The 27567-nt window shown below is 38.0% G+C and overlaps 1 protein-coding gene across 1 annotated transcript in view; it reads left to right on the forward strand.

Moving 5' to 3' along the window:
- ARHGAP29 (Rho GTPase activating protein 29) overlaps nucleotides 1-26754 on the forward strand; it is a 50931-nt gene extending 24177 nt beyond the window's left edge. The window contains exons 4-24 of the mRNA XM_030455507.1: nucleotides 7901-7997; nucleotides 8347-8419; nucleotides 12227-12287; nucleotides 12761-12898; nucleotides 13178-13242; nucleotides 13720-13830; nucleotides 13953-14033; nucleotides 14253-14441; nucleotides 14674-14811; nucleotides 16165-16355; nucleotides 18143-18309; nucleotides 18830-18958; nucleotides 19138-19236; nucleotides 20490-20653; nucleotides 20893-21081; nucleotides 21248-21385; nucleotides 22296-22528; nucleotides 23300-23606; nucleotides 23789-23897; nucleotides 24265-24384; nucleotides 24937-26754. Coding sequence (XP_030311367.1) covers nucleotides 7901-7997; nucleotides 8347-8419; nucleotides 12227-12287; nucleotides 12761-12898; nucleotides 13178-13242; nucleotides 13720-13830; nucleotides 13953-14033; nucleotides 14253-14441; nucleotides 14674-14811; nucleotides 16165-16355; nucleotides 18143-18309; nucleotides 18830-18958; nucleotides 19138-19236; nucleotides 20490-20653; nucleotides 20893-21081; nucleotides 21248-21385; nucleotides 22296-22528; nucleotides 23300-23606; nucleotides 23789-23897; nucleotides 24265-24384; nucleotides 24937-25769 — 3632 coding nt within the window. The 3' untranslated portion in view covers nucleotides 25770-26754. The remainder of the gene's footprint in view (nucleotides 1-7900; nucleotides 7998-8346; nucleotides 8420-12226; nucleotides 12288-12760; nucleotides 12899-13177; nucleotides 13243-13719; nucleotides 13831-13952; nucleotides 14034-14252; nucleotides 14442-14673; nucleotides 14812-16164; nucleotides 16356-18142; nucleotides 18310-18829; nucleotides 18959-19137; nucleotides 19237-20489; nucleotides 20654-20892; nucleotides 21082-21247; nucleotides 21386-22295; nucleotides 22529-23299; nucleotides 23607-23788; nucleotides 23898-24264; nucleotides 24385-24936) is intronic.
- The last annotated feature ends 813 nt before the right edge of the window (nucleotides 26755-27567 follow it).

The following is a 27567-nucleotide window of genomic DNA, read 5'->3' on the forward strand; positions in this document are numbered from 1 at the left end:
TGAGGATCATATTGCTCTGTGTTTGTATTCAAACTGAAGTGTATGACTGCTGGAACTAAGGAAGCTGAAGTAAAAATATAACATATTGCAGTGAATTGTAAGCATATCTGACCTCAAGTTTGCTTACAGTGGCCTGTCATTATCACATGCTTTCACAGGTTTTCAGCTGTGGTTATTTCACTAGAAATAATGTAACTTTTGAATAAACAGGAAGCTACAAGAATGTGAGAAACTGGTAGGACAGAACCAGCATCCTTTTTCCTCCGTCTTCCCATGTGACATTTTGAAAGGAGTTCATCTGACTCATCTGTTTCTTGTCATTGGAGGACAGAACTATAAAAAGACATGGAAGCACTCTGTATCTGTAGTCAAATTTATGACTAGGAAGATTAACCTGACATGGAAAATTTCTCGTGTTTATTTAGGAGAGGATCAAATAGAAACAAGCTGGGATTTACATGTTTGGGGCTTGATTTGGTTTTTTTTTTCTCCTTCCTTCAGAACTAGAAGCAGAACTGGTTTATGTTCTAGAAAAACCTTTTTGAACCTCTGCATAGTGCTGGCATTTCAAACCTAGTTTGTATTTGGAACTTCACATAGGGGCAAATGTTTGGTTGGTTGCTTTTCCTCTTAAAGAAATCAGAAGTCAGTTACAGTAACTTTGAAACCAGTGACTGTCCATGACTCTGGATTGTAAAGTATGTTTTAAGTATGACAAATTTGCACTGTGATTTAACAGTGTCCAGTGCAGTGTCCCACTTGCATGACTGCAAGTGGGAATGTTTTGAATGCTAGCAAGAATTACAGTGCTTGTGCCCTTCCTTCAGGCTTCTCAGCTGTGATTACTCAGATCCTCCAGTGGGAATGGTAATGAACATGCTTGTAGTTGTGTGTTGAATGTCTAATTATTTTCCTTCTGGACAGACTGAAGGGAAATGTAGCTCTAGCATATTCTCTGTAGCAAGCTTAAGATAACGAGGTTTGGCAAAATAGAATTTCACTCTTGTATTGCTTTAGACTGAGGTTGCAGCAAAATGTGGTGGACAGGACTTCTTTTTCTGGTTAAGTCTTGGACATGACATTGTACACTGGACCTTTTTGCTTGGACTCCACTGCTTGTAAATGTTTACTTGAGACACCTCACATGTCTGGAAGAATTGAGATTTAGAAACATCTTGCCTGGAATCTGTTTATACTCCTATTCCTGGAAGTCACTTCCCCAATTGGCACACCATCATGCTCAAGAGTTTTTATTTTCCCACTCAGTGTCTTTAAATAGTTGATGCCCACAGACTACATGGTTTTCCTCATCTCATGCCGAATTCAAATCTGTGGTTTTCTCCTCTAAATTGCAGGAGTGCTTTAAACTAGGTTTGAAGCGGGAGGGGATTGAAACCGGGTTCTCCAGAGATGAGCCCAAGGGTGGAAAGCCCAAGTTATGAGTGAAATCAGCAGCCCAGCTGAAGTGCATGTGCACCAATGCACACAGTATGGGAAACAAACGAGGAGCTGGAAGCCATCATGCAGCAGGAAAGCTGTGATGTAGTCACCATCGTAGAAATGTGGTGGGATGACTCGCATGATGGGAGTGCTGCCATGGATGGCTGCAAGCTCTTCAGAAGGGACAGACAAGGCAGAAGAGGTGGAGGGGTGGCTCTAGATTTTAGAGAGTCTCTTGACTTTGTAGAACTTGAGGTCAAGAGCAATAAGGTTGAGTGCCTGTGGGTCAATATCAGGGGGAAGGCCAACAAGGCTGACATACTGGTGGGAGTCTGTAATAGACCACCGAACCAGAATGATAGTGATGAATTATTCTACAAGCAGCTGGCAGATGTCTCAAAATCTCCAGCCCTTGTTCTTGTGGGTGACTTTAACCTGCTGGATGTCTGCTGGGAACTCCACACAGCAGAGAAGAGGCAGTCTAGGAGATTCCTGGAGCACTTAGAGGATAATATCCTGCTCCAGCTGGTAAATGAGCCCACCAGAGATGGGTCCCTGCTAGACCTTCTGTTCACCACCAGAGATGGGCTGGTGGGAGATGTAGTGGTTAGAGGCCATCTAGGGCACAGTGACCAACTCAGGGATGCAAGGAGGTTCCATCAGTAAAACCTCTATGCTGGACTGCCGAGGGGCAGATTTTGGCCTTTTCAGAAGACTGGTTCAGAGTGTGCCCTGCAAAACAGCCCTTGAAAACAAAGGGGTCCAGGAGGGATGGCTGTACTTCAAGGAGCAACTTTTGAATGCACAGGAGCAGTCTGTCCCTGTGTGCCGAAAGGCAAGCTGGAGGGGAAGATGACAGGTCTGGCTGAATAGGGAGATATGGAAGGAAATTCTGGTTAAAAAGAGAGCTTACAGAATATGGAAAACAGGGCTGGCTACTCAGTAAGAGTTTAGGAATACAGTTAGGTCATGTAGAAAGAAAAGTAGAGAGAAGGCATGATTTGAATTCAATCTTGCCGCTTCTATTAAGGATAACAAAATTTTTCTACGGATACATCAACAGCAAAAGGAGGGGCAAGGAAAACCTTGCCAAGCCGCTCTCCATCATTTACCAACAGTCCTGGCTCACTGGGGAGGTCCCAAATGGTTGGAAATTGGTGAATGTCACACCAATCCACAAAAAGGGCCGGAAAGAGGACCCAGGAAACTACAGGCCCATCAGCCTGACCTCAGTGCCTGGCAGGGTTATGGAGCAGATCATCCTCAGTGTAATCACATAGCACCTACAGGATGGACAGGTGTCAGACACAGCCAGCACGGGTTTAGGAAGGGCAGGTCCTGTCTGACCAACCTGATCTCCTTTTATGATCAGGTGACCCGCCTAGTGGATGAGGGGAAGGCTGTGGATGGAGTCTGCCTGGACTTCAGCAAAGCCTTTGACACCATCTTCCATAGCATTCTCCTGAAAAAGCTGTCAGCCCACGGACAGGAACACTCTGTTCTGGGTTAGGAACTGCTGGAGGCCACCAGAGAGTGGTGATGAATGGTGCTGATCCAATTGGCAGCGTGTGGTGTCCCCCAGGGATCAGTGCTGGGCCCAGTTCTGTTTAATATCTTAATTGGTGATTTAGATGAGGAGATTGAGTCCACCATTAGCAAGTTTGCAGACAACATTAAGTTTTGTGGGGGTCACCTGGAAGGCAGGAGGCTCTGCAGAGGGACCTGGACAGACGGGAGAGTTGGGCTGATTCCAATGGGATGAGGTTCAACAAGGCCAAGTGCTGGGTCCTGCACTTTGGCCACAACAACCCATGGGAAACTCCAGGCTGGGCACAGAGTGGCTGAGAGCAGCCAGGCAGAAAGGGACCTGGGAATCTGGATTGACAGGAAGCTGAACATGAGCCAGCAGTGTGCTCAGATGGCCAAGAAGGCCAATGGCATCCTGGCCTGTATCAGCAACAGCATGGCCAACAAGTCCAGGGAAGTGATTCTTCCCCTGTACTCCGTGCTCGTGAGGCCACAGCTTGAGTCCTGTGTCCAGTTCTGGGGTTCAGGAAGGAGATTGAGGTGCTGGAGCAGGTCCAGAGAAGAGCAAGGAGCCTGTGAAGGGATTCGAGAATGAGTCCTGTGAGGAAGGGCTGAGGGAGCTGGGGGTGTTCAGTCTGGAGAAGAGGAGGCTCAGAGGAGACCTCATCACTCTCTACAACTCCCTGAAAGGAGGTTGGAGACGGGGGGGGTTGGTCTCTTCTCCCAGGCTGCTACCAGAAGGACAAGAGGGCATGGACTTAAGCTCTGCCAGGGGAGGTTTAGGTTAGATATTAGGAAGAAATTCTTTACAGAGAGGATGATCAGGCATTGGAATGGGCTGCCCAGGGAGGTGATGGATTCTCCATCCCTGGAGGTTTTTAAGAAGAGACTGATGTGGCATCCAGTGCCATAGTCTGGTAACCATGGTGGTAGTGGATCAAGGGTTGGACTTGATCTCAGAGGTCCTTTCCAACCTGGCTGATTCAGTGATTCTGTGGACCTTTTGGCTCAACTGAATCACTACAATGAACACAGATTTCTGTTTAAGCTGAAAATTGCCCTTGTCTAGTAGAAGTTCCCTTTTCAAGTTGTTTTTGTTAGTCTGTTTGTTGGTTTGTTTTTGTTGTTTGGTTTTTTTTAATAGTTCTGCATCAAATTTAAGTACCTTTAGCAAAGTGAAGCGATTTCAGTTTTGTTGTTCTATCTGTGATTTACATTCAGGGCAAAATTTACTATGGAGGTAATAGGAAGCAGTTCCTCAAACATGTTGGCATCCAGCTAAAGTTGGGGAAGCTGCCAAACTTGACAGTAAGTATAGACTAGTGAAATTGCATAGCACAGAGATAAAAGTAGAACAGAGGGGCCTGGACATCCTGCTGATCCTCTCTGGCTGTGAGATCTTGAGAATACTTTTCTTCCCCCCCCCTTCTCAGATGCATACTACTACTCTTTCCTTGGGTTCCTTCCCCCATTTTTTTTTTTTTTTTACACTTATTGAAAGATGAAAAGTAGTAATGAGGTATTACAAGTTTTCATCTGGGGAGTCGGACTGTTTTTGGTTGGAGTGTCTTGGATGGTTTTTTGTTTGTTTGTTTGGGTGGTATTTTTGACATTGTTCTGAAAGGTTATTGAAAGCATTGTTGGAAGTTTAAGGACAGAAAATTGGTTGCGAAGGTATTAGGTTCCACTAAGTCAGACAGTTGTTTACTGTTTAAAAGGCAACTAGTAATGTATGGATTGAAGATGTATTCCTGTCTAGGGAAATACATGGTGGCATTACTTTTATCTGTCTGTTATATGAGAAAATTTACCTTCACAGAGCAAATTCTGCAAGCTGATGTGATTAAGACTTATATAGGCTCTGCAGATAGCTGACAAGCTAGCTTTGCTGCCACCGGTCCTGCACGTGTCTGGGGGGTAGGGGAAGCAAGTCCTCTAGACTCTGGCATAGCTGTGTCCCCTGTTCTGCCTTGGTATGACTGGAAATGGACAAGAGAGCATCACAGAAGTTTGTGTGCTATGCTGCGGACATTGTGAGTTGTCTAAGCATCATGATATAAAGGCCCTGGTTGGACCTTGATCTTGAGAGCCAACAGCCTCTACTTCATAGCTTCAGAAGCATCACACAAATGTCCTCAGGCACTACTTCAGCTTCTGAGATTCTGGCTTCCAAAACTTCCATGCCTGTTGCTGTTTCCCTAGTCTGCTCTGTGCTTGATTCAGAAAGCTTTTGATGGCATGACCCAGGAGCTGAAATTTGCAGTGTCATGCAGCATTATTATGAGGTTAATAAAGCCACCTCAGTCTGAAGACAGCTTTGCTAGCTTTGGAAATACAGATCGACTTTAATGCAAGCTGGGCTTGCATTTCGGATGGTGCTGGGTTCTGGATTTTAGTGTATTGCTATCATAATTTTTTTGGAGTTGATAATGTAGCAACTAAAGCCTTACTTAAAAGTGTTCTTAAGTTGTATACTTGCTTTGAAATCTGTAGAACTATAGATAGATAGCTGTCATTTCCACACATGGAAAGATTACTATAGTTCATTGTTGTCAGTAGCTATTGTGTGCAGTCAGGATGTCCTGGGGAAAGAGCATGCATGGTCTAAAGTTGATGTTAAGTACTTCAGCATTCCAGCGGTAGTAAGCTAAAAGAAAGCTGTTTGTATTCCACTGATTTAATAAGAGCTTGGACTAAACTTCTTTTTGGGAGAGTAATTGTGAAAAAAATTGAGATTGGTTATCCCATTTGTGATGGATTCTGAAAAGAGAGGATTTCTCTGGTATACAACACGTACGACTTAGCAAAACTCTTCCTGGAACAGGAAGGCAGAGTGAAACAGACGGCATTTCTTTAGGGAGAGGCTATCTATGTTGATGTCTCGTTAGCAAAGTGAAAGACATGCTCTTTCTCTGAAGACAGTGAAGCTAACGGATATACAAATGTTGCAGGGGTAAGTGCTTTCAATGTGTAGACAGTTGTTTTCAAAAAGTTTGCCTTTGGTGCCAGCACTCAAATGATTTTTCCAGTCATTAGTGGCTGGTAATCAACTTTTGCTTAATGATTTGTAATACAAAGTTACTATTTACAAGCAGTGTTATCTGTGGAAAGCTGAGGCTTTCAAGAAAACGGGATTTTTTTTAAAAAATCATAAATAGCAGTGAATTTCTCAAGTTTTTGGAAAATCTGTGGAGCTTTAATGAGTTGCATGTGAAACAAAGGTGTCAGAGGCATTTTTAATATACTTATGAAGTGCAGAAGAATGAAGAGATAGGAGAAGCCTTAATTTAGCAGAAGACTGTTAATATTTTTTTAACATGTGCTGATGTTGGTTTTTTTGATTGCCACAGGCTTATTACAACACATTCTTCCAAATCTGCAATTAATTGTCAAAGTACCTCATGAGAAGAATGCTTATTTTCTGTAATAGCTTTATATAGAAATAGTTATAAAAAAATAGTTATAAAATAGTTATAAAAGTGCTGATCAGAACTGTTGGCATGCAGTGTAAAAAGGAATAGATTCAGCTGTGTTATTTCACTGGTTAAAAACTTTTCCTTCCACAAAGGAAGTATAATGGGGGAGCAGATTACTTACTTTGTTACCCATTAGCGTTTAGGCACCTGGCAGAAAGCTTGAATGCTTTTAAAGATTAGAGTTTGTTACTTTAATTTGCTAAGAAAATAGGTATAGAACAGGCAACATTTTAATATTGTTTTAATTTTGCTACTTGTAGAAGTCATTGTCCATTATTTCCATAATTATTTCCATATTTGAAAAGTGAGAAGGATACATAAAATAACATTGACACAGGTCTTGCAAGTGTTGAATAAGTGTCTTGTTGCAGTATCTCTGAAAGAGATTACATAACTGTATTTTAGGCATGTAGATAACTAGGTATATTACATTGCTTAAAAAGCCCAGTCTTTTAAAAGATAAATACTAATGAGAAATTGCCACTTTTCTCAATGTGAAACTGGGAGAACTTCCATTCAGAGGACTCAGCTTCAGCTCAGAGGAGTGTACTCAACTTACAAAAAAAAAACAAATTTCCCCCAGTGATTAGGGAGTTAAGTTGGGAACAGACAAAAATGGTTGTGTTTTTTTGTCTGCTATTTTCTGTCCTCCCCCTTGTTCACTATGGAAATAATTTATATTTCTTGTTAATAGAAATTCTTGGTGAATTGTTTTTGCCTCACTATTCCAGTTTGTCATGAAAGCATGTTGAAGGCTCGGTGTTGAGCAGCTAATTACTGGTGGTGGTCACTTGTTAAAAACTGCCTGTTTTGTGCAGGAATGCTCCTTTTCCTATTTTGGAGCAATAATATCTGTATAGCTGAGATTTGTTTTTCCCCCTTCTAACAGACAAAACTGAGGGGCTTTTGTCAGGTGATGGAGCTAATAATTAAAGGGTTTTGCAATGGATGATATCTTTTGATAGCTTGCAGTCTGTCTTTTCAAAACAGGATATACAGGATGGGTTGGGGAGGAACCTCACAAAGTACTGCTCATGAATTCTGTTCTGAATTCTGAAATTCTACACAGAAGAGAAACAGTTTTTCAGATATTTGACTGCATTTGTAAGATGCTTTGTGGTGCTGCTGCTGCTGTGTGATTTGACTCTTGCTGGTGAATGACTGGTTTTCTTGTCTCCTCAAATTACCATCATGTTCCCACACAAAGCTGCTTCTTAAGTGGGAAGGTATAGGAAGTGAAAGAGTAGTCTGATTTCATTGTGGAAAGCATTTGTATTATGGTTCCTTTAGTGTTTGCTTTCTTGATGTTATTTTTTAAAAGTGGTTTTTCAATTGCTCAGAAAAGTATGGTGCTGCATGTTCTGTAGGAGACTGTGTATAAAATCAGTCTTTAGGCCTTGTAAACTTGATTGATTGACCCCCACCTCTCATCCTTTGGTTTTCATCTTTTTTCTAAGCGGTGAACTTCAAAGAAGTTAATGAAGAAAATAAGAGAGAACTCTTCAGTGAAATATTTTCTTCTATTGAAACATTAGCATTCACCTTTGGAAACGTGTAAGTTGGAATCTAGAAGGTGTTTTTAAAGAGCTTGGTGGAACTGAATCAAAGGAAGGCTAAACAATAAAAACTTTAGTTTTCTTTTGGCCAAATAGTAGCTGATAACATAAATTAATTGCATCCAGAATAGTTTTACTGATTTGTTTGGGTGGCTTTGTTTTGTTTTTCTTAACAAGGAAAACAATGATGGTAGAGATTGCGGGGAATATAAGACTACTTTTAAAAATTGTTTTGCAGAACTTTTAAAGGATATTAGAAACATTATCTGAATCTTTGTTCTCTGTCATCTGAAATTGCTTGGTGGGCTAAAGTAATGAAGTAACACAATTCCTTGTTTTTCTGGCAGTGTTTCAGACTTCCTTATGGGAGATGCTGACAATGGCTCGTCATTGGGACTTCCTGTATCTCGGAGAAGTCGGGTAGGCTGAACACGTTCTCTTGGACTGTGGAATTATATATTTTAAAGGAGAACTGAATTTGTACTGAAGCTCTGTATATCATGGGACTGGTACATAGGAGTCTTCTGGGTGATAAAACAAGATAAAAGTCATGAAAAAATACTCAGCGTTTCAAAAGACTTGAATTAGTGATGACTCAACAGGCCCAGTGCTCAAATATGTAAATTAGAACCTTCTGTAATTGTGTTTGAGATATTTTAATTGGCTAAGTGAAAAAAGAACTAAAAGTAAAATACTTAAATGATTTGTATGCTGGAGTAGTTAGAATAGACCTGTTAGACTTAAAAGCAAAAGTTTTAATGACCCCTCTTTGGCTATGAAGACTAATATTAATTACAAAATAACTTTTTATTCTTCCTGAGACCAGTTTTTACTGTAGCTGTTTCAAGAGCAGTTTATTAAGAGAACTGAAATAACAGTGTCATCTTATAGGTAGTGACAGAAAAACATTAGCATTTTAAACTCCCTTTTAAAAACTGAAGGTGAGATTAAAAATGCTCAGAACCAAATTCTGTTCTGAATTTTTTGTCTATTTAGATGCAGATTAGTAAATCGAGCAAAATTAAAAGCTAAAGCTATATGCAAGGAAAATGCAGATTATGATTGGTATGCATGACAAGTTAAGTTGTGAAAATTTTATATTGTGGTATTTTTTAAAGATTTCATTGAAACGTACTTAAGGCCTAGCATTGCTTCATACAGGCATGATCATAGCAATACAGTTGAGAAGCAGTCTTTTTAAATTTTCACTATCTTTGATAAAATATATATGAGAACTATAGATAATCACAGAAATTCTGCTTCTGTAACTGCTATAAAACTCATCTTCACAAACAGTGTGGAGGGGAAGGAGGATCCTGAGGAAGCTGGTTCCAGCAGGTGGAATCAAAGGATTGGGTTGCTAATAAAAAATACGACATAAAATAGCATGGAAGCCAGCATCTCATTTAATTTAAATGAGATAATTTGAACAAGTACTATTTCAGCTAATCAGTTCACCAGCAGAAGGAAGGTGCTGACTTTACCAGTGTTTTAGTCTTGTAATGGATTTGCAATGCAGAAATGCAATCATGTGGAATGAGATGGTTCCGTGTATTGTATTGTGAATTGTAGCCTTGGCTAAATGATCACCCATCTGAAAATGGGGGTGGGGGAATGCTATGGGAAAATTAGGATACAGTGAAATGAAAAAGGAATTTTCTTCTAGATGTTCTAGAAGACACCAGCTTGTATATAAAAGCCCCTTTTTTGTAGTGTCACTTGCTTTTCCTCATGTGGAAGGGAACAATTAAAATTTTGGAGCAGGTAGGATAATAAGGTTCAATTTCCTGGAAATCTGTCTTAAATTTAAGTGCATTTTTACTCAGACAAATACACACTTAACAGATAGAGCATTCCACTTCAGTTTGCAATTCAGACACGATTTAGAGGCCAGCTAAGGGTTGAGTGTTAGGAGCAGTTAGATGTAAAATATTTAAATAGCTGTATTAACTTTTCATTCCTGTAGATGTGTCCATTCACTGGTGTAATGTAGGACCTATCTGTATTTTAAAAAGCTTAGAGCCTAACATTTTGCTGGAATTTAACATGTAAACTCTTTGAGGGTTAATTAAGGAGAGAGATTTTAATTGCCTGTTTTGTTAGGGACCTCCCACACTAAGCTGTTGAGGATTGCCCTAAGGTGGGGGGAAAGCTGATCTTGCTTCTCTTGACTGCAGGGGAGTCAACATTCTTTAGTTCAGGCATTTCACTTGGAAGCCTGAGTTAAATGATATGTAGACCCCCTCTTAGCAAAAGTAATTGTTCTCATTTTACCCCTTGTATTACAACCAGAAGCACATGGTGGAAGTGAAGATATTTCTTAATTAAAAAACAGAAGAGTTTTAGAATACAAGAACAGGGACAGCCATATCTGACCTTTTATTACGCCACAAGCTGTTTGAGTGCTATTTGATGCTATGTATATCTGAGAGCATTATAAGGGAGAAGAGTTAAATTTTGAAAATGCATGCAGAGATTTGCCTGTCAGGGTGAGGGTTCTTGAGTAATGGGGATAAAAGGCAGAAGAGACTGATGAAAGATGAGGAGTGAAATCTACGTAAAAGTCAGGCTTCAGGTTTTTCTTCCCCTAGGCTCCCTGGGATGAGTTATTGGATGCTTGAGGGGGCAAGCTGTATGGGTCAAGTTCTGACTATTAGTTGTAGGACAAGTAAAAGTAGTTGTCCATATGCTTGCTTTTAAAACATGGTATTATATATTTGTAGTGGGCTGAATGTGGATGGATGAGTGAGCATTGATTGGTTGTAATAGTGTGCCTGGAAAACTGGAAAGGATTGAATAATTCTTAGGATTGATGTTATTTGTCTTAGAGAATGGGAAATCCTATTTAGGGCTAGAACTTTTTTCCGTTCGTGTTTATTCTTCCTGAACAGCTATATGCCATTTTAATATAAACTTGAAGACAGTAATACTTTACACCCAAATCAAAGCTAAATCTAGGAATGTTCAGGCTTGCTGTCCAACTGAATATTAACCCATCTCTAAATTCAGGAGCTTTTTTTACTGTTTGGTTGATAGACAGCTATGGATAGATTTCCCACATGTTCTGAAAAAGCCCTTCCATTTTGCTGAAACTCTCCTGTGTTGTTCAACAATTTTACTGGTCTTCTGCTTTGTCAGGAATGGTGCAGTTCTTTAGAATGTAACTTGATTCTATTCAGTGTAATTGATGGTTAATATATTGCATATTTTGATACATGGAAAAGCTGCTTTTGGTGTGAAGTAAACAGTGATTGTTGACAGATTGTTGTGTTATTTATGCTCAGTTTCTATTTACATTTAAAAAAATCAGCTACACAAAAGAGAACTGCTTGTATCATTGTTGCTGTGCTCCAATTTACCTTTAAGTGTGAAAACAAAACAACACTAAAATAAAATTGAAACAAGCTGTTCTTGTAATGCTTAAGACCACTTCACAGCTATTTCTTGGCCTCTGTTGTCTTATTGCTCGCTGCTTCTATTCTCAAGAGTAATTACATTAATTTAAAATTATTCAAGTTTTGGTTGTGTTGGGGTTTGTTGGCATTTTTTTTTTTAAAAGGGGGGGTGATGGTTACTAGGTAAGCTTTATTCACTTAAACTAGTTCAGCAGCCTGGCTTACATCACAGTCTTACAACTCACACAATTCAAGGAGTAAAAATTCATCGTGAGGACAAAGGTAGGGATGAAATCTTGTGCTAAATTCCTTTTATTATTGGATTCAGTTCTGATAGGTTGTACTGATTATCAGGGCTTCATTAGCAAGTGTTATTGGTCAGCTGCTGTGCCTACAGTGGACACCTGCAAGTGATTTAGGAGAAATCATAACGTTACTCCCTTGAAGAAGAAAGGATTCCAATGGCTTGTAGAGATGTTTTTGTTAAGGTATATGATATTAGGTCTGTATGAAAAGCTTTTGAAACGATAGGTAGGGAGGGAAGGAAAGCTGGAGGTCACTTAAATATCAACCTTAATTTGTTAAACTATTAACTCATTCACTGTAGACTTTCAGGGTTGTTAGTTTAAAGGTATATAATCACTCCTTGCTACTTATTGTGGCTGGCTCGACAACTTAGAGGGTATTGTGTCTGAGATGACAGGGAGTTACAGCACAGTTTGTTGCTTTATCTGCAAAAAAAGGGACAGATGATGCAGTTTATTTTGTTAGCCTTAAATTCTAGTGACAGCTTTCCATCCCTAACTTAGTGTTTGTTTTTTTTGTACACCAGTCTTTTGAGAACCTTTCTGTGGAGTCTGGGGGTTCACTTCATGAAAGGGATGATATCCAAGGTAGAGTATTAATTTAATATTAATGAACACTAGTCTGTGTCTGTGTTTTTGTCTTCTAAAATGTTATAAATAAGTTGCTTCATCACTTTTTTACACCTATGTTGCCATTAAAACTTCACTGTAAAAAATTTGCTATTGCAGATTTTTTGTTTTTGTGAATAAGGAACTGAGGTTGCTTTCTGGGGGCAGAACATACCAAGGCCTGAACCACTTCAGGATGTCATCATATGACTAGTATTTTACTGGGTCACTTTCTTTAAATTATGCTGACCATATGACTACTCCAGATAAAACACTATGACCCTTTAATTTATTCTAAAACCTCTGTCAGTCCTGTTTAGAATCAAGTAGCATTAAAAACCAACTCAAGATCAGAGCTGCTTAAGCATTCACAGTTGGCTAATACTGGCTTTGCTCTCAGTGTGTGGTCACATCTAAAATTCACTTCTTTGCCTTCGATACCTTAATTTCAGGACATCTTCGAGCGGAGGAAGTTGACAGCATGCTCCTAAGAAATGACAGTGGAATTGAATCAGCCCTGTCCTATGCTAAAGCGTGGTCAAAATATACCAAGGATGTTGTCGCATGGGTAGAAAAAAGGCTTAGCTTGGGTGAGTGGCTCTTTCTGGCTTTTAATCAGCTTTGTCATGATGAAATTAAATCTGTTGTCAGGCCTCTGTTCTGTAGACTGTCAATAATGTGATTTCTAAATTAGTAACTGTTCCACTGAAGTGGACGAAACTATTGTGCATTTCCTATAATTAAAGGCCTGTAGTGAATTGAAGGGGGTCACTGCTATAGCATATAGTCAATTAGAGGAAGAATGTAAAAGCATTTATTGTGTGGTACACTTGGTTAGTGTAAACAGTAACTGTGAATTTTCTTAACAGAAGTGGAGTGTGCTAAAAACTTAGCAAAAATGGCTGAAACTGCTAAAGCTGTTGTTGGACACCAGGTGAGTACATATTAGGGGCTCAGTTTTTTAAGTATGTATCAGATGCCTTGCCTAAGGGTGAAACTTTGGGATTGTTGAGAATTGAATTTTTAAGTTGATCGAGTTGACTTATACTGTAAATCACTAATTAAAATTTGTGTTTTATTTTATGTTATTCTGTCTTCTAAGAAAACTGGGATACGTAAATTCATTTCTGTTGAAAGTGCAGAATAGCCTTAGTTTTCACCATATGCTTTTTTCTGTCTAATATCTTGTATGTTTTGTGATTTGGACATGTAGACATCTCTTTGAGTGTTTTCTTAGCAAAAAGAGATGTAAATACAAAATTACTAATTTTCTATATCCACACCTAACTCTACTTCTGCACATGCAAAAATACTGTACTAAATTTAATTGGAAATCTAGTTCAGTCATTTAGAATGTCAGCATGCCTCTACCCTACCTAGAACATTAATGTTTTGTTGTGTGTAATTTTAGGATTATATGCCATTCCAATCTATATTCATTAATGCTTTCCAAAATGATATTGAGAGCAATCAACTTTGGCAACAAACAGCTGCTGCTCTTCAGTCCAACAAATTTGTGCAGGTAAGGTTAAAGAAGAAGACAAAGATATTGTTTAGTCTTTTAAAAAGTTTTGTAGCAGCACAAATTATTTTAAGAAACAAATTTCCAGATGATAAGTCTTTTACATACTGTTTCCTATCCAGCCTCTTCTTGGAAGGAAAAACGAGTTGGATAGACAAAGGAAAGAAATCAAGGAGCTTTGGCAGCGAGAACAGAAAAAAATGGTTGGTATTTATTTCACATACAAGTGTTCAATCTAAAATTCTTCAAAAGGAAAAAACTTTCAAACTAGGCTATTATGTAGTAGGTAACTGCCAATTTCATGGCATATCCGTATTTGTAAAAGGACTATGTATTTTGAACTACAGTCCTTGAACATCACATTAAATATCTGGAAAGTTAAAATAATTATTTTGGTTTTTTTCTTCTGTTGCGTTTTGCAGCAAGAGCTGGAATCAGCTCTGAGGAAGGCCAAGGTGCTTTATACGCAGCGTCAAGATGAGTATGAAAAGGCAAAATCTTGTACTGCTCGTGCTGAGGAGGAGCATCTTAGCTCAAGTGGAAGCTTTGTGAAAGATTTCAGCAAACAGCTGGAAAAAAAACGAAGGCTGGAAGAGGAAGCTCTTCAAAAAGTGAGTGTTTGTTCCTAGCATTTAAAGTTAAGCCTGCACTGATTTTACTCATGCTTTTGTAATAGCAGCATTTGAGCAAGTGTTCTGTTTGCAATTCTTAACTTTAATTGTAGTAGGTTCCTTTGGGCTTCTATCCTAAACGCAAGTTTCCACTTACAAGTATCTCATGTGTTGGTTTCTCTTGTATCAAGGCCTGCAGTCCACCAGCCCTTTAAACGTGTGTTTCCTCTAGGCTGAAGAGGCACATGAACACTATAAAGCAAGCATGGCAGAGGTTGAAGAAAAAAGGAATTATTTGGAAAGCTTTAAAAGTGATGTTTTAACGCAGCTTCGGGAGCTTATTTACCAGTGTGATCTTACTCTTAAAGCTGTAAGTATGCTTTTGTAAGTATACATTTGGCACAGATATATAAAAGTTGAGAAAGCCCCATCTATTGTTTACTATTTAAAACAGAAAGTTTTTAAAGGATAGAGGCTAGGCCAATAGAAAAAGAAGGAAAACTTTTAGTGTTTGTGTTATTCTCCTGGTAGGATTAAAAAGAAAAGAAGAAAAAAAAAGAAAAAAGAAAAAAAAAAAGAGGGTGTTAATACATGTCTTGAATGTTTAACAGAACTGTTGTCTTCCAAGAACCCAAGCTATTAAATTTTTGTAAAACCTTTCTAAAAATATAGTAAGTGTATGTAATAGTAACTACTATTCTAAGAATTGTAGTTTTCTATTTCTAAGGATAGTAGTGTTACTCTGTTGCTTAGGAGTACAGCTTCATTCCCATTATTATTTTTGGTAGTTTGTTAACAAATATGTTTGCCTAAAGCACAGAATGGACATTAAAAGGCTGCATCATGAAGGCTGCCAACCTAAACAGTTTGTTACTACAGGGTCCATTGGGACTAATTTACTGTATCAATTTAATGTGTGAAAATAAGCAAAGTGTTGTCAAAATGATGTATGTACATACACAGTTTTAAACAAATCTTTAAGAATAATGCCAGTAGAATTGTACATTTTTAAGTGAGACAAAGAATTTAATGCTGGGGGTGGGGAGGTAAAATAAAAAGCAAGCAAGCTTCTCCTCCCCAGGCAACCCAAAAAACTTCCTGTAAGACCAGTAGGAAGCTTAGACGAACTTGTTGATTCAAGTATTATCTAAATTGCAAAATATTTTGCAACCCCAAAGCTGAAGAAGCAGCTGTGCAGTGTCCCATTCCCTGGTCTCTGCCTTATGGTAAAATATTTTGGGTTTATGTAATCCCACACAGAAAGTGTCCGGTTAATTTGTTCTGTTGGGACAAGGGGTTTTGACTGTATCTTGTCTCATGTTGATATGGAGCTTATCTCAGTTTGAAAATCCAACTACGTCATCATTATAGTGATGACTAACATTCCCTGCACAGCATGAAAATTGTCTTTTTGACAGAAATAAATGTTGCTTTTTATCTTGAGCAATCCAAAGTTGGGCAGCCTTTGGAATTGCCTTTGAGGATTTAATAACCCGTAGAGAAGAGGAATACTGGTAATTGTGCTACATATGAAGTTTTTGCAGTTGACTTTCAAGAACGTTGCAGAAAGTCTATCCCTACAAAGTTTACTATATTCTAGGATTTCTCCATTCTTAATATTTAAATAATTTTCTGTTGGGATATTAATTTTGGGTTCAGCAAAGTGCAAGTGAAATACCTGGTAAATGGATCTACAAATATTAAAATTCTTTTCTCCTAACAGGCAACGGTTAACTTGTTCCAGCTGCAACATGCTCAGGTTGTATCTCTTCCAGTTAATTGCCAGTCTCTCTGTGAGAGTGCCAAACTTTATGATCCTGGTCAGCAGTATTCAGAATTTGTGAAAAGTTTACCAAAAGAGGGTGTTCCTGTTGAATCAGGTTCTTTTGAAATCCAGAGTTCCCAGGTTGATGGGTAAGTCCTAAAGTACAGATGGCATTTGCATAGTTTAGAATGAAATGCTAGGCACATGTCTGAAACAGTGTAACAACCTTTTAGGAGAAATAAAATTAATCCTGGTGTTTTACCGTGCTTTACCATTCTCTCTTTCTTTGAGTCATCTTTGGGTGCATTATTTGTAAAGTTGACTTTAAAAAACCTGAATTGAAATTATGAAGCAGAATATCATTTTGTGTAATAAGACTTCATAACATTTTTACAATTGCTGTTCAAGAAACAATTTGTTCTTATTTTAATTTAGACACTAATTAATATAAAAAATGTAAATTTTGAACTTTGTAGTGTGGGTCTGACTGTAGTTTGCTAATCAGTTTAGAAAGCTTGAGGAAGTACTTTGCCTCTTCCACAGGCCTTGCTGCTATAGTACCTTCTTTCATATTGTTTATGTTCCTGCAACTTTTTTAGCAGGAACTGTTGCTCAATTTCTGTCTCATGCCATGTGACTAAAAAAGTATAAAGTCCACGTGTGTCTGCGTGGTAACTTATTTTTTCTAACCTGTGTGAAATGGCATTTTTTACTGTTAAACTGTTTAAGATACAGCTAACATGGGAGTAAGGACTACAAGACAAACCTCCTGTCAGTATGCCAAGTGCTTTTCCACCTTTAACTTGTTGTAAAATAGTCATCTTGGCACTAAAGCACCAGAGTATCCATTCCAATCTGTGTGTTTCACAGTTATACAGGAAAGTGTCGTCATCATCTTCTTTCAAAAGGAAACTAAATACAAAAAACCTAATGCTTGAGTCAGACTTCTACCAACAAAAGCCAGGAAATTCAAAGTTAAAGCTGATATTCTTAGTTTTTGTCTGTAAATTTCCTGCCTTCTAAGACTGTTTAGTCCATACCCATAAACTTTGACTTAGGGGGATTAAACTGTGCAGCTCCCAAAGAAATTGATGAGCCTGAAATTTCAAACTCTGTGCTCTCCCAGCTGTTTACTGCTTAAGATTTATAGGACTGTGTTTTCTCCTCCTTTTGTTTTCCTTATCATGGCCTTGTGATTCTTGTGTACTTGAAGTGATAATTTTTATTGTTTAGTTCTGCATTTTTTAAAGGACAGTAGTTTGGAAAATTGCATATGTAAATGTTTTCAAGTCTTTTCTTTCCTTGAGCTGTATAGAGTAAAACTGATTAGGGAGCAGCTTCCTAATGCTAACTTAGCTAGCAGTCTATTTTGTCCACGGGATGCCTAAGCATTTTCCATTAATTATTCTTAACTGTTTTCTGTCCTTATCTTGAGAGCAGATTTTCACAATGGACTGACTATAAGCTCTCTGGCAGCTTGAACATATTTTCTGTGCTTTTAAAAAAGCACAGCACTTGTAACATCTGTATGTTAATAGGAGAATGATCCTGATGGCTTGACAGAGAATCTTTTCAAGAAAAGCATAAAAGCAGGATGCAAAAGCCTCTGAATTATTCTGGGTTTTAGGTTAACAGATTTGCTGTTTTTTCAAAGCCTGCAAAGAGTCAAAAAATTTCTGGTATATGGAAAAGATGATTTACTTTGAGGGTGGAGGAACAACATAGGGAAATTGCATATATTAAATGAAAAATAATTGCCACCCTTCTCCTTTTATTATTTTCTTTTTAATTTAGGCTTTAATAATTGTATGTCAAATATGTGTGTTCATGAACAGAAATTAAATGACATATTTTTAGTGCTCAGGGATAAAAATAAAAAAATAATGTGCTTATTTAGTTCTATCTGACTCTTTAAATTACTTTCTTTTTTGTGAAGGGTTTTTAATAAGCAATCAACCAACAGTATCCATACATCACATGGCAGCTTGTCTCACTGTTCTGGAGATTTTCCTGCTCAGACGTTAGATGATGTGGGAAGCCCAATTTATGATCGTTCACAAAAGATTGGTGAGAAGAGATCTTCCAGCAGCACAGATATCCAAGGTAGTTCATCTACAGTTCAGTCTTGAAATAAAAACACCAGAAAAAAGTCATGTGCTTGATGTTAAACTGTCCAAAATATAGCAATGCAGGGCTTTAAAAAGTGTAATTTAAAGTTCAAAGCCTATAAAAACAGTTATGTACTTGACCATAAGGACAAATGGAGAATTGCCTGTGTGTATACCTATGTTACTTGACAAGAAAGGCGAGATTAAATCCGAACATCAATTAGGATCAAGCTTTGTGTACTAAACTATTTCAGTTAACTTTAGCAATTTTCCATTGTTCTTGTAATGCTATGTTGATTTCAGGTCTTTTGCAAAAGTAGGAGTATCAAGTTTCTGATATTCATTTTCTTACATCCTGAATTTTTACAGGAATATGTGGTGGCCTTTTTTCACTATTTCATTTTCAAGTAGCTTCTGCAATATTTTCTCATAATCATTATTGTACTTGGATTAAAAAGAAAAGAATGTAATTTTGTCCTTGACATTTGGAATTTGTTGGATTTTCTTTTCAAAAGCCATACGAGGGCCACCACCATTTAGATCATGGTCAGTTGGCAACCAGAGTGGAGGAATGTGCAGTGATTCTGAAAGTGCAGGGGGAAGCAGCGAGTCACGATCCATGGATTCTCCATCTGCCAGCCCAGGTACCACTGCACTTACTGCAATACTAATTTCAAGTCTTTTCTTGGGACTGCTAGATACTTAATAAAGGCCTTACTAATTTAGCAAGTGTTGGACACTTACTTACAGAGTCTGTAATGAAAATGAGTAGTTGGGTGGAACTGATACTTACAGCTTCTTGCAAATTTTTCTCATCTGCTAGGGGATTTTAAAAGACGACTTCCCCGAACACCTTCCACTGGTACTATGTCATCTGCAGATGATCTTGATGAAAGAGAGCCACCATCTCCTTCAGACTGTGGTAATGTTGTTTCTATACCTGAAGTCCCCAGAGGATGCTTTTTATTGTAGAGTGTGGCTATTTTTTTTAATGTGCTTAATGAAAGTACATTAACAAGACTGTGATAACCAGCAGCTATGCTTCTAGTGTATTATTCTTCAGCTCTCAACCTCAATGCGTAGGTATGGAGAGCTGGTAATTGGAAAACTGCAAAAAAGTGTATACAGATGTTTACAGTAATAACTAAAATATTACTCTTTTCAGCATAGATAAGGAAGTTTGGTAGTGGTCTGTCCCAGATCTGACCAGACCATTTCTTCTTTTCAAACGAGTTTTAGCTCTATAAATACAATGTTGCCATAGGTATTGAAACCTGAATAACTGCATTATCAGAAATAGTTCTACAGGATGTCTGCCATAGTTACAGACTAGTTCTGAAACGTTTGTAGCAGTTGCTCAAGGAAATGCTGCACTTAGTCCTGGTTTCCCAGGTGTGTGCTTTACCTTCTAGGAATGACCCTGTAGTTAACAATACTAATTTAGATTTAGATATAAAGTGTGGCAACATGTTAATGAATGCAAACTTCCATTTGGAATTGTTAAATCAATACTGAGCTTTTAAGAAGCTTTCTGGGCACTTAACAGTGTGTATTAAGTCTTTAACTGCAAAACAAAGTGTTTTGGCTCACAGAGTTGTTGATAGCATCTTAAGTAAATTGACTGGAAAAGGTCCCAAAAAGCACTAGTTGCTAGTCTGTTTTAGAATACTCTAGATTTTTTTTTTTTTATATTCTCATAGCAGACTGACAATCAGTGATTCTTTTCTGTACGGGTTCTGTTGTTGAATGTGCATTAATTCTTCCCTGCTGCAAAACTATTTTTAAAATATCTCAGGAACGTTAAAGGCCAAACCGTAATGTCATTTTTTGTCACCAAGTACAGGATTTTGAAATACGTAGAATGAAACTTAAAGAAATAGTTGCCTGAACTGGAGGGCAGTTTGAATTAAATGTTCTAATATTTTCATATGCCATTGATACAGAAGAAAACTGAAATACTTAAAAATACAAATCTGATTATTTGATTCCACTTTTACATAAAATTGATAATGTCTCATGTAAACTGTAACGTTGTTCTGCTTCCTTGTGATAAATGTTTTTAATTACTTCAACAGTTGCTAGTACTTACAGAATTCTGTGTTCTGCAGCAGAATTCTTTCAAATTTAGAACAAATAACTCATCTCAATAGACTGTAACAGAGAAATTCTCTCCAGGTTTAAATGATCTGACATCTGAAACTGCAAATTCTCCAGGACCTTTTAGAAATGCTAATATGTCCAAAGCAGCACAGACACACAAACTTCGGAAGCTGAGAGCTCCATCTAAATGCAGAGAATGTGATGGCTTAGTGGTGTTTCATGGAGCTGAATGTGAGGAGGTAAGTTGGGAAGTAATTTAAATTGCTGCTAGGGATTTTTGTAAATTCAGGAGGTTTGGAAACTTGCATTATTTTCCTGTGTAAAAAATACAGGCCTTGTGGATTGTAGATTCATCATTAACTCAAAGCAAAAGTAGAACAGATGAACAAATCTTTCCTTTTGCTCACATACAAGGTGATGAACAGCTGAGATACTTCTTATTGTATCAAACCATGTGCTTTTTTTCCTTTCCCTGTAGTGTTCGCTTGCATGCCATAAAAAATGTTTAGAGACATTAGCTATTCAGTGTGGGCACAAAAAACTTCATGGAAGGCTTCACTTGTTTGGAGTGGAATTTGCCCAAGCTGCTAAAAATGCTCCTGATGGCATTCCCTTCATCATTAAAAAGTGTACATCCGAAATTGAAAGCAGAGCACTGAATGTCAAGGTATGCTCAATTTTGTTGACGCAACTTAAGTATGAACAATCTTTTTTAAAAATAAAAATAAAATAAAAAATATCCCAAAGACATTAATGCTGTACTGTTGCTATCATTTGTGTTTTACACTTGCCTTTCAAATTAAAATAGAGTTGTGCTGGTCTTTTAATTTCAGGGCATCTATCGTGTGAATGGAGCCAAATCAAGAGTTGAAAAGCTTTGTCAAGCTTTTGAAAATGGAAAGGATTTGGTCGAGCTTTCAGAACTCTATGCACATGATATTAGCAATGTTCTCAAGTTGTATCTCCGCCAGGTAAGTACCTAAGAGGTCAGGTGGAAAACTGTGGTAGTGTAGTAGATTTCTTCAGTACAAGAGAGAGAAAAAAATATTTCCTTTCTTTCTGCAGTCCTGCAGAATAAGATTAATGCTTTGCATATTTACAGTAGGCTTCTTTATTTTCACATGGAGCCTGTGACAGGGGCAGGGAAAGCTATGAGCTAACTGACTGCTGTTATTATAATCTGTATTCTACATGGGTATATGTCTCTTTAACTATTAGTACAAGTTTATGTTTATCTATTTATAGTAAAGCTTTAAATTCTAAAGCCTCTCCAGTTATTGAATTTACCTGTCTAATGTGAAGTTTCCTTATTCTTGTCTCCTGAAACAAACAGACACTAATATATTTCTATTAACAGATGCTAAAAAGATTTAATTAAACACTCAAAGTAGTCACAATGTATTCATTACAGAGAGACTATGAATCTTTCTTTCAAAATGAAGCTTTAAAGCGTCATGATTAACGTTTCCAAAACTGTTTCAGTATGTTTCTGAAAAAATGCTCTGTGAAATGACTGAGTCATTATGAAAACTTGCTAAACCTGAAAGGGATAATCCTTGGCTGCACAGTCCTGTCGTCTTCTGGCTGTCAGAGATGGGCATTCCAATCCTGTGATCATCACCATTAGGTGCTTTTGAAAAATGACAGAGATGGGATCATTTTGTTGCAGGAAAGAGCTAGCAAAAGTTTTCCCGAGAAATATGCCGGAAGAAGGGGTTTTGTTACCTGCGTTTGTATCTGACAAATTGCAGTTTGAGCTAATGATCTAAGATCAAACAGTGTCACTTACAATAAGGTGCTAGACCAGTTGAAGAAAAAAACAGGAAGAAAACAAAGATGTTCAGGCTTGAGTATGTTTCTGAAATGTTCTTATTTCTTCAGCTTCCAGAACCCTTGATTTTGTTTCGACTTTACAATGAGTTCATTGGAATTGCGAAAGAAAGCCAGAATGTTAATGAGGAATTGGACACCAAACAAGCTAGTCCCAAATCAAAGAAAAGACAGTCACTCTGTATTGAACTAAATAGGATCATCATTAAAATTAAAGATCTTCTGAAACAACTTCCTGTACCAAACTATAACACTCTTCAGTACCTTATTGCACACCTTCACAGGTGAGAAAAGACTTTAAATGCAAACTGATGTTAAAAAATGAACTGGCACATGTTGTGTAGGAAACTCTTTTGATAGCTGTAGAGAGAGAAGTCGTGTATGCCTTAGAAGGCATTGCTGTGTTATTTCTTTTTCCAATGTAATGAATTCTCAGATGAGAGAAGATACAAAATGCAAAGAAAGGGAGGGAAAGAGCTGAGCTCCATTATTCTTGATCGTCTTAGTGTTGCAGTAAGCAAATAGAATCTTTTGGCTACTGCAGGCACCTAGATACTGAAATAAAGATAAAGCCCAGATAGGGCAGTGATTTGGTGACTATTGACAGGAAATTGAAACTTGTATCGTATTTGTTAATAACCACTCTCCACTTACTTTTAATATTCTTGGCCTACAAATGCTGGCTTATATGATAATGTATGAGGATGTATCAGGCTGATGACTACCAATAAAAATTGTATTATGGGGCCACAGCCATCTTATTACTTAAAATGAAAGAGATGTTGTTTTCCTCAACCCCAGAAATGTCAGCTGGCCACAAATAACATAAACAAAATAGGATTTAAAAACACCCTGCATGGAAAGCATTTAGTCCAAGCTGCTGTTAAATGCAGTCTGCACTGAAGATTCTGTCTACCAAATGCACCTTCAGTTTTTTATTGTCTTTTAGCCTTTTTAGACATAAGATAATATTTAAATATCTAAAGTATTTCTGAAGCAGTAAAACCCTCTAAGTCTTGGTCTTTGGTTTTGTTTTTTTCCCCCTCTTTATGCAGGGTTACAGGACAGTGTGATGAAAATAAAATGTCAGCCAGCAACCTTGGCATAATATTTGGTCCAACACTGATCAGACCACGTCAAACAGATGCTACAGTTTCTTTGTCATCACTTGTGGATTATCCTTATCAGGCCCGTGTAGTAGAGCTCCTCATAACATACTATGAAAAGATATTTGATGTTTCCTTGAAACCACTTTTGAGCACATCTCAGTCTGATGAAACTGCCCTTACAGTCAGAGTTGCTTTGTCAGCAGATGAGAGGGAGTCACAACAGCAGAGGAAGTCACTCTTTGCTGTAAAGGAAGTGAGTGACTTTTCTTGTGCTGCTGAAATGTTACCTGTGCCATCTTCATTCTGTGTCAAATGCTGCAGTGTTCCAGACCACACTTCCACTAACTCTTTGTGGCTTGTTTGGTTTGGTTTTTTGTTAAGGACTGCCTTTCCTCGTAGTTTCTCATTTATTTCTGCTCTGACTTTTGTTAACAGGGTATTCTGATATCTCCAAGTGAAAGCCAAGTTCCTGAAACATCTGCATTATTTTTTGAATCAAACAATATCAAGAATAAAAAAGAACAAGCAGATGCATCTGTAACTGGTTAGTGCTTTTATTATGTCTTGGGGTGGGTGAATAAGTAGTCATGGATGCATTATAGTGTATTCAGCTCTTCAGTTTAGACAGAAACAAGTAATAAACATGCCTATCACTGCTTGTTTACTGTTTATACTTGCAAGAGGAAGAGAGAATTAAATCTTTTCTAAAGACTTTCAAGAAGTCTGTGTTTGGGGAAATCAGGAGCTTAAATATTGGGTAGCAGAACACAACAGAGTTTAGATTTCCCCTTTTATTTATAAAGAAAAGATAATTATGCTGTGACTGTGGAATTTTGAAATCTACTATGATGCTGCAAACTAATAAACTAATATCCAGCAATTAGCATGTTTTGACTATTGTTTTCCCCCAGAATTTGTATCATTGCCACACACTGGAACTACACAAGAAGACTCTGGGGAGACTAATTCTCTGACAGAATCATCAGCTACCAGTATTTCAGATACTAATATTTCTGCTTCAAAAAAGACAGGTTTGCTAACCTAACTATAAATCTTTTACAAGATTTTTTTTATCCTGCTTGTCTGCTTGTGTTACTACAGTGGCATGTCTAGATACAGTCTTACATACAGTATTTAAGAGTAACTATACATGATCCCTTTTAATTATACCGATTTTCAGCTGGTGTTATCAGATTAATCATGGCCTGTATATTAACAGTGCAACATTCTGAAACATTAAAACTGAAAATATTCAGGGATAGGAAAGTACCAAAAAAAAAGTGCAGTGTTTCTTTTGCATGTTTTCTCTTTAATGTTTTAGTTGGTTAAATCTATACAGTATCTGTTCTACTGCTATTGAAGTGCTAACATTTGTTTAAAGTAGTATATATACAGGGTATACCTAGAAAGAGCTAACTGGTTAAAATACCAGCTGTCAAGGGATCACTAATAAAGTTCAAATTCTTTTTTCAAACGTTTTGCTGGCTTATGTTTCGTGCAAAGATCCAGTCACATTTATGTTTTTAGGTGATGCTGTGAGTCCAGCTTCAGAGAGAGAGAGAGTGACTTGTTTGTTTCTCCAGGTGAAGACAGCTGTAAAATGAATTTATTTCCTGTGAAACCGAACCGTCAGATTACCAAAGTTCCACTGCGGGTTCCAAGGACAAAACCAGCAACTCGACCTGTGAGCTTACCTGTAGACAGAATGCTTCCTCCATGTGTTTTGAATGAAAGAAATTCACAAAATGTGGGAGCAGTAAGTCCAGAGAAGCTTGGCAGGAGCCCTACGATTGAAGAAGTTTCAGAGGTGAAGGCAGTCCCTGCTGTTGATACCTGCTGCAGATTTCCTTGTTATGACAGTCAGATGCTGCAAAAAGCTTGGGACAAGCAATACAAACAATATGATATCACAGCAAGGACAGCAATGATCATGACTAATGTGCCCCAGGAGAACCAAGCACTTGAGAGTGGAACTGCAGGTGCCTTGTCTTCCTCATGCAGCACTGGTAACCATTCACCTAATGCCATTCTTCCCAGTAAGCCATATTCCATATCTGCCAGGTCAGGAAGGACAGCAATAGAAGGAAATAGTTCTGATGCTAATCCTCTTGCTGCCTTCAGGGCACCAAGAACATTGCAGCCACCTCCCGGGACATTTTATAAACCGCCCTCTAACAAACCAAAACAAAAGGAGGAGGATTCTTTTGCTAAAGCTTGTGAACCAACCAGTGTTAGCTCTGTGCTTCACCAGGATAATACCGTGAAACTGGCTAGGAGCTCTGCACTTCCATCAGGTGATCCTGAACAAAAAACTAGCTCAGAGGATATTCATCCCACAGATCTGAAGCCTGCTTATCAGAGATTGAGACTGAAAAGGATACAAGAACTGGAACACAGGGAAGCTCATTTTGTATAGGGTGCAAATTCCTCTTGGACTCCATGCAGTTTGTTGTTGCCAGTGGGGGCTTCCTCTTTCCCCTTTCTTCTTTGCCTTCCCTTGAGAATCTCACTCTTGTGCCATATTGGAGTTATTTTTATATATGCAGCATTTTAAAATTGGGGGGGAGGGCTGGGAAATTGTGAAGGAAATAAGTAAAACTTTTTCTAATTCAGTAGCTTTTCATAAAGATCTAATGCATTCCCAGTCTAGATACAGCTGATGGGGTAATTGAGTAAGACACCAAGCTTCATTTCATTGTATGGAATGGAGTGCTTAGTCATAGAGAACCAACTATTGCTCATAGCAGTGAAAGGAGCCATTTTTCATAATAGACGTTATAATAAAAATTGAAGGTTTAATGTTCACTGTCTCAGCATAAACCAAAGCTTATGCTTTGCTCTTTAAAAGCATTTTTTCAGTTTTCTAATCTGTGCAATTAAAGCTTTGCTCCTGAACAGACTTACATACTGGCCACCATGGCCTTTAATTATGTATCATATGTGTATATTTTAGGCTGACATGGTTATCTGTTGCCAGTTTTCTATGTTGTCACTTTATTTTTTATATATATATATACAGCAAGGATGCACTTACTGAGCTTTACTACTCAGAAGCAGTAATCAATACACATCTGGTTTCTTGTATAGCTTAGAGAATGGGGCAAATGTGCACAGCCTGTTCTTGTTTGGGTGCCCTTCTGGAGAGACTGTCAATTGGAGTGGTGCTGTCTTCCCCAGTTGAATGAAAAGGCAATGATTTGCTTGCTACAGATCACTTTCACCACTTAACCTGGTGTAACTGAAATGAAGAGCAATGTTTCCAAATTTCAGTTAAAGAGCTAAAAATAACCAAAAATCTGCATTAGTAGGTGCATCTAATGGTTTTCACTTCGTATTAAATAGTTTTTATGTGTACACTGTGTTATATTTGCTTTAAAATATATTAACTTGTTAACATTTCAGTGACTCTGTGGCTTCTGTACCTGGATTTCTTCTAACTTATTAAAATACACATATTTGGCCTTTGCAATAGTATAGTATTCTGCTACATCTGTCTTCCAGAGTTGGGGGGGGCCACAGTTTTTTTTAATGAGATTACAATTAGCATGACCCCTTCTCACGTACTATAGAGTACAATTATTTTAACATGGTACTTTCTACTGATATAAGAATTAAGAGAACTCTCAAAGGTCAGGAAAAGCAAAGAATCACTGTTTTGATCCTGTTCCCTTTCCCCTTCATCAAACTCCCAAATAAAAGCACACAATGCATTCACTGGACATAATCTGATTTTAGTTTCCAGAACAAAAGATGCTGAACTCACAGTGCTGAACTTCTGATTCCTTGTCATGTTTCCATGGAAGCACGGCTTTCACTCTTGGCGAAGCCCATGCTGCCATTGGAGAATTTTGGCCATACTAGAAGCGGATTTTTTGGGGAGCTGCCTCATACTACAGGAAAGCTGAAGATGCCAGAGGCTGCAGTCTGCCCAGACTGGTATTGTGAGTTGCATAATAAAATAGAGGAGGGATAAAGGCTTCTTGACACAGATGAGTTTGTTCCACTTTGATGATGGGGGTAAAAAGCCTTATACAACTGGTTAATGGGCAGAAACAGCATTAATGGAATATTACATGCATCATAGCAGAACCTCAGTACAGTTGTGGAAAGATGGTAGTTGATTTTCACAGTTGTGAAAGGAGAGATTTGGGCCTGAAGATGGCAAGGTCATGTGTGAGCTACCATTAAATCTATTGTCTTACTGTACTTTAACG

Source organism: Calypte anna, chromosome 8 (assembly GCF_003957555.1).
Source record: "Calypte anna isolate BGI_N300 chromosome 8, bCalAnn1_v1.p, whole genome shotgun sequence".
Lineage (NCBI taxonomy): Eukaryota > Metazoa > Chordata > Aves > Apodiformes > Trochilidae > Calypte > Calypte anna.